We start from the raw sequence: 6846 nt of genomic DNA, 5'->3' as shown, positions 1-6846 counted from the left end.
GACAGAATCTCCCTCATCTGATAGATCTTAATCACATATCCTCTGACCTAAGTCTGTGCAAACAAAGAAAACTTTTCCCCCATGATCTTCAAAAATGGCCCTAACTATTCTTCAGAAGTGTTGCTGCAATACTGATTTATCTCACTATATAATCTGGATGATGAATTCTTAGAGAAATTTGTATTTCTCCTGGTATCAGGGTGACTGCCTAGCTAAGACGAGCTGACTCAAAGTAGACCCAGACTGAGGCTGGGAAGAATGACACCAGGGAAACAACATCTTTAAATATGTAGGCAAGGCCGTCTTCGACAGTGGCCTTGGACAAGCATAGAATCTCCATGGACATTGTGTAGGGACACAAATTACATCATTAGAGGTGACAAGAGACATAGGAACTGAGTTAGGTGGCCTCACAGATACCTCCTATACAGCTCATGTACACAGGTGGCTATGAATTTGTCCCACCTGCCTGTGGTCCAGTAACCTGATATTGGGGCCAGGGAGAAGTGGAAAGCTCTCTGACCCACTGACATCTGTATTGAATATTCCATCCTAGACCTCCCTCCTTCCTTCTCTCCTTCCCTCCCTTCTTTTCTCCTTCACTTCCTTCCTTCCCTCCCCCTCCTGACCGACCGACTTCCTTCCTTCCTTCCTTCTTTCATTTTTGAGACAGTGTCTCTCTCTGTCACCCAGGGTGCAGTGCAGTGATGCAGTCATGGCTCACTGCAGCCTCAGCTTCCTGTGCACAGATGGTTCTCCTACCTCAGGCTCCGGAGTAGTTGGGACTACAGGTGTGAACCACCTTGCCTGGGTAATTTTTTGTATTCATTACAAAGCTGGATTTCACCACATTTCCCAAGCTCATCTTGAACCCTTGAACTCAAGTAATCCACCCACCTGGGCCTCCCAAAGTGCTGAAATTACAGATGTGAGCCACTGCCCCCAGCTTCACCCTAGTTTCCTATTCAAATCAATGGGTTTGTATACAGCCTGCCCTCAGAATTGATCTTCTTAATCTAGACAGAGGTACGAGGGATAAAGAATATAGAGGCTACCTGGGAGAATGTTTGGAGCTTCCTCCTCTTCATCCTGAGAAAATTCACTGTCTACAACCAGAGCAGGGTCGACTTTGTCTCCCTCAAATGTGACTTTGGTGCTCCTGTGAGGCTGGTTGCAGTCAGAAGCGCCGTGGCTGTTTGAACGAGGGACAGCACATTCCTCCAGTGAGTCCTGAGGGACTTCCTTTTCCTCAGCCCTCTGTACCTCCCTGATGCATCAGGTAGGATAGAGATGACAAAGAGTAAACCAAGAGGGATTGGACCCCAGGAGTTCCCAGCTGGTTTTGATGGAAGGCATAAGGTAGTGGTCCCAGAAAGCAAAGGGGAGGTTCCATTTAAGACGGAACAGGCAGTCCTCCTCTATCTGCAAAAGAGCATGGCTGCCTTGGGAACCAGAGAGGAAGAGAGCAGCTGGTGTTCAGTGCACTGGACAGACAGGAGCTGACGAAGGCAGAGGCTCAGCTGCTTCTGTATGGTACAGCCTTCACAGCACTCACACAGAACCAAAGACAGCTGCCACACTGTGTGTCTAAGCTGGGTTGTATTTAACATGCTGTGGCCAAGGGAATACAGGTGTCTGAGCCTTGGTAGACTCTGGAGATGGCGTGCCTGGTAGATTTTTTTTTTAATTTTCACATTGTGATGTGAAATGTAAAGTTTTCCTGGGCACTTTTCTTGGTGTTTATCTTTGGTAGGTGTACCCTAATTCCTCTGCTTCTTGTCTCTTTGTTATTTATCTTCCCTAACAAGAGTCTAAGGACAACCATGTGGAAGGTGGCTTTCCATCTCTTCCTGGCTTCACTACAGGGGAGGACAGGTCTCCTCTGTGTGTGCAGGAAGTCCCTAGGGCTAGTGAGTTCATCAAGAGCCATGCTTACAGGTGCCATGAAGACAATGGACACTCATGTTAACGGGGCTATTTTCTTGTTGGTGAGTGCATGAAATCAGTGCACTCTGCAGCTGTCTGTACCCTCATCTGGAATCTGTGACTACCTTCACCTACCTCGTGTTCTTTCTGAGATCTTTTCCATGTTTTACCAACCACTACCCACTCCTGATTATTCAGTGTTACCTGGGGGCAGGTATTTCCTGTCCTTTCTCAACCTCCTCATCTGTAACATCGTCATCTTCATCTTCATCACTTTCTGCAAATACAGAAGCGCCTATTCAGATATTTCCCACCTCACCCACTGGAAGCACAGTCAGCCCTATGTGCACTGAGACATGAACATCCATGTATGGGTCTGCATTGTACTGAAAACTCTCCTGTTTATCTCTCAAAAATGCCCTGGCATGATCTCCTAATCCATGAGGGAATGTGTTTTTGAACTGGAGGGTCACCATCAAGATGTGGCTAAATATTGAAAAGACTTCTTGCTCCCCACATTACTGGAGGCTTGTCCAGCCTCTCTCTAAGCTTCAGCAGCTGTCTTCTCAATCCTGCCACTGTTCAGACACCCAGGCACAGGCTCTGTGACCTGTCACAGCTTGCATTACAACCTGTGTCTTTCTCTTAGGACAGGACAAACAAACTTGTCCCACAATGCTCCATACATTGGGGACTTCATGGGCACTCCAAATGACTTCCACTGTGCTATCCAGGGACACTCTCTCCATGGAGTGCTCCAGTCTAGACCACTTCCTACCACCAAATGCCTCCACATCAAGTGCCTTCTCCAACACCACACAGCAAGGGGCTTTATCTCATTGTGAAATATTATAGTCGTAAGTGTTCCCACATTTGAATGCAAGAGACAATTTGTCTGCCTTTACAGATTTAGAGACAGGAACTCAGGAAGTATAAATTAATCAGTTCCTCACAGTTGCTAAAGACATTGCTGAAGATAGAGCCTAGGAACATGCATTCTTAGTCCAGGGCTCTTTTTAATCTAACAAGCTGCCTCCTGTCACAGTCTCCTTCCTGTCCTTTAAAACTGGGCAGATGCTGCATCTTGCCCCAAAGACCATATTCCAGCAAGAAATGAGGGGACATTTGCAATCATGTGACCTACAGCCCCATGGGTTTCCCATCTCTGTTTTTGCCCAGGAAGTCCTGGTCATGTCATGCTACAAATTTTTAGTGGAAAGAAACACTACCCATAAAATTGCCATTGAGGAGGTGTGGAGGTCTGGGGACATTCATAAGCCTGGGGCTGTGTGTCATCAGGGCCTGTGTCCACCTTACCTGGGCTGAGCTTGTTGACAAGACGCTGTGCCAGCCTGTGCCCCTCAGCCAGCTGCTCTCGGAGGTCCTGACCCTGGGACTTGTCAGGGTCACCAGGAGTGAGGAGGGCCTTTAAATGCTGATTCAGTGAGCTGGAGGCATCTCTCCCTTCCCGTAACTTCTCCCGTAACTGGGTCAGCTCTTTTGCCTGAGAGTGAATCAGGGCTTTATATTGCCTACGGTGAGATAGCAGAGAACGTTTAATAACGGAAAGGGATGAGTGATCAGTTCTAATACTGCAACGGAGGTTTATGTGAGAATGTCCTCAAGGAGCCCTCCAAGCAGAAGGTCACAACATGTTTAGGGAAATGCCTGTCCAACATATATATATATATATATATATTTTGTGTGTATATATATATATATATATATATGGAAACAGGCATTATAATATACAATATAATATTGTATATATAATATACAAATATATATGTATATTTATATGTATATAAATATACATATATATTTGTATATATTATATATTATATTATATATAATATATTATAATATTGTATATTATATTATATATAATGTACTATATAATATATAATATATAATATATACAGGCATTAAATATACATATATACAAACATATATATGTATGTTTGACAGGGCATGGTGGCTCATGCCTGTAATCCTAGCACTTTGGGAGGCTAAGGCGGGCACATGACCTGAGGTCAGGAGTTCAAACCCAGCCTTACCAACATGGTGAAACCCTGTCTCTACTAAAAATACAAATATTAGCCAGGCATGATGGTGCATGCCTGTAGTCCCAGCTACTTGGGAGGCTGAGACAGGAGAATTGCTTGAAATCTGGAAGCAGAAGTTGCAGTTAGCTGAGATTGTGTGACTATACTCCAGCCTGGGTGACAGAAATGAGACTCCATTAAAATATGCATATATATATTGTATACAAATATATTGTATTTATATATACAAAGGCTTCCTCTGTATCAGAGAGAGCTCCTGTAAGATCCTCTGTGATTTTCCATTCATTTATTTCTTCTGTAAACAAAAGTCATTGACTTCTCAAGTCAGTTTCAAGGGGATGTCCTTTTACCTCCTCACTTTGGCCATGGACATTTCTATGTGAAAATTCTCATAGTGCATCTTGCAGTGACTGGAAACAGAGCTGTGACCAGATGTAGATGAATTGGAAAGATGAAAGAAGAAAAGAATGGCAGGTCAAGAAGACAATATTGATTGAACGAATGAGTTGCTGCAGTCAGTCAGGAGGTGACTCTGACTAAGAGTAAATGGGCGGATATCACATACCATTTTGAGTGTATTAAATGCTGCTGGGTGGTTCATTTTCTTTGACTGAATTTTGTATATGTAAATTTCAACTCAACAATTAGTTGTTTTAAAGAGAGAAACCGAAGCTCAAGAAACAACTGCAACCCGTAACTTGCTAAGATTACTGTTCTGTTTTATGAGTGTTTGTGTGTAATGTGCCTGCCATGTAAATGCCTGCCCTTGCCCTGGCCCAGCTTAGCTCCTGCTTCTCCCAGCTGAACTGCTGCACTTCAGAGATCACATCCCGGCCCACCTGCCTGTCCCCACGGCGTCTGCTCACCTGAGCTCCTCAGCTTGCCTGAGCTTCTCTGCCAGCTTCTCCTCTATGAACTGCACTTCATCCCTCAGCACAGAGTCTATGATGTCTTTGTCCTCTTCACTCCCTGAGAAGAGACAGTCATGCCTGCCTCAGTGGAAGGCTGGACATGCTGGTGTGGTCACTGCCTGTAGGGCAGGTGGCAGTGTCTATCCCAAGGACAAAAGCATCCCCAGTACCAGATTGTAGTGAGGGATCTTTTTCATTTTTTATTATCAACTTCCCAACTTGCTGGCATCTGACACTCTCCAACTTAGAGATGGGGAAAAAGAAACTCATTGACACATCAAGTAACTTGACAGAATCATTCACCTGGGATGAGGCAGAGTCAGAATTCATAGCCCCTGAGGTCTGGCTCTGAATCCTGGGACACTTTTCCAAGCCTTGCAGCCTCTCCTGTCAAACACTCTACTGGGGCATGAAGTAGTGATATCCTGAGTAGTAGGAAAGGCCCTTGGGACTATGGGACTCCTGGATTCCCTGGTACTGGGAATTTCAAGCACATATATGTCAAAGATTTAAAAAATCATATCTGAATATAATTGCATGAAATAGGAGGCATAAGACCCTGAGGTCATCATAGAAATATGACCAAATACTAATAAAGTTTGAATTAAGTTAGAAACAGTAGAAGGAAGAACTAATAGATAGTGCTTACTCTGTGCCAAGAATTGTTCTGGGAGATTTAGAAGAAACAAGTCATGTAATTCATTGCAGCAATTTACAGAGGTAGGTATTATTATAGTACCCAATGAACACATGAGAAAACTGAGGCACAGAGAAGATAGGCCACTTGGATGGAGCCCAGGAGACTGGCCCAGGCTCCCTGCTCTGCACATGGCACTGCTACCTCCCCAATGTCTTACGTGCCGTCTTTCTTCCTCTTTAGAAAAAGAGCCTGTGCCCCAGGAAACAGGACTTCCTTCTCCCCAGGGTACTCCCTGCTCTTCATGCTGTTACTTATGGATTCCACCGTTACTATTGGGAGCAGTCGCCTCTTTAAGCTCCTTAGAGCAGGTACTCTGTACTGTTGCCACATTTCCTCTGGGGTTCCCTGAAGAGAGGTTTGCCTATTGGGCCTCAAAGAAGCTTAAACAGAATGGCCATTCCTTAGTTCCAGGCCTTTAGACCAACAGAGTAGATGTTATTTGTCTGCAGGGTCTTCTAGAGTACAGAGAGCATTCTCATAAACATGATTGAGCATCTTGCTGAGAAAAGCAAGTGGTTCTGTGCCTGTGTCAGAGGTCAGTAGGCAGGATTTTAACTCTAGTCCCACCGCACATCGGACTGCTAATGTGGAACAGTTGCTAAGTACGTTGTGCCTCTGTTTTCCATCCTTAACACAATCAAGTTAAAATACCCATTTCTGTTTTCCTAGAACTAAGGAAAGGATGAAATTAATTTTGTTGAAGTGGCTGTTCAGTGTCTCAGAGAGAAGACGGGTGCTGATTCATCACTTTCGTGATGGTGAATCTATAAAGCTTACCATATTTCTTTAGTTGCTTGGCCAGAGAGTAGGCAGTAGCCTGACTTATAAGAAATTTTTCCTTGAGGTCTTCAAACTGCTGTTGGCTCTCTGCCAGCTGGGAGCGCAATTCCTGGTTGATTTCTAGGATTTTCATCTCTGCCCTGTCATGGGACAAATGTGTGGCAGTTACCACCATGCTGATGTTTGTGCCAGGACAGTTCAAACAGGGACTGGGGAGAAGAAACCTAAGCACATGATGGATCAATAACTAGTGAAATCAACTAGGTTTAGTCAGGACTGAGGGATGACCACACCTGGTATTGTTGACTTACCGTTGCGAAGAACTTAATCAACACCCCACAGCACTTTAGAATCCTTAACAGCAAAAACAGCGTTTAGGATGCCTGAGCTCAGAGCCAAAGGCACTGCCTGTAGCTCTGCCTCTGACAAGACTGAGAGAGGTCAGAGCCAGCGTGCCAGGTAA

General features: G+C 44.7%; 1 protein-coding gene across 1 annotated transcript in view; it reads right to left on the bottom strand.

Annotated features, from left to right (window-relative positions):
- Positions 1-6564, bottom strand: part of LOC108285178 (neuroblastoma breakpoint family member 4-like) — a 20521-nt gene extending 13957 nt beyond the window's left edge. Inside the window, exons 1-5 of the mRNA XM_037729100.1 lie at positions 6381-6564; positions 4859-4961; positions 3244-3458; positions 2131-2203; positions 1056-1267 (exon numbers count right to left, since the gene is read on the bottom strand). Coding sequence (XP_037585028.1) covers positions 1056-1267; positions 2131-2203; positions 3244-3458; positions 4859-4961; positions 6381-6558 — 781 coding nt within the window. The 5' untranslated portion in view covers positions 6559-6564. The remainder of the gene's footprint in view (positions 1-1055; positions 1268-2130; positions 2204-3243; positions 3459-4858; positions 4962-6380) is intronic.
- Positions 6565-6846: the final 282 nt, after the last annotated feature.

This window comes from Cebus imitator, unplaced genomic scaffold (assembly GCF_001604975.1).
Source record: "Cebus imitator isolate Cc_AM_T3 unplaced genomic scaffold, Cebus_imitator-1.0 Scaffold293, whole genome shotgun sequence".
Lineage (NCBI taxonomy): Eukaryota > Metazoa > Chordata > Mammalia > Primates > Cebidae > Cebus > Cebus imitator.
The sequence above is the reverse complement of the archived record's forward strand: the minus strand, read 5'-3'. Positions and strand labels throughout refer to the sequence as shown.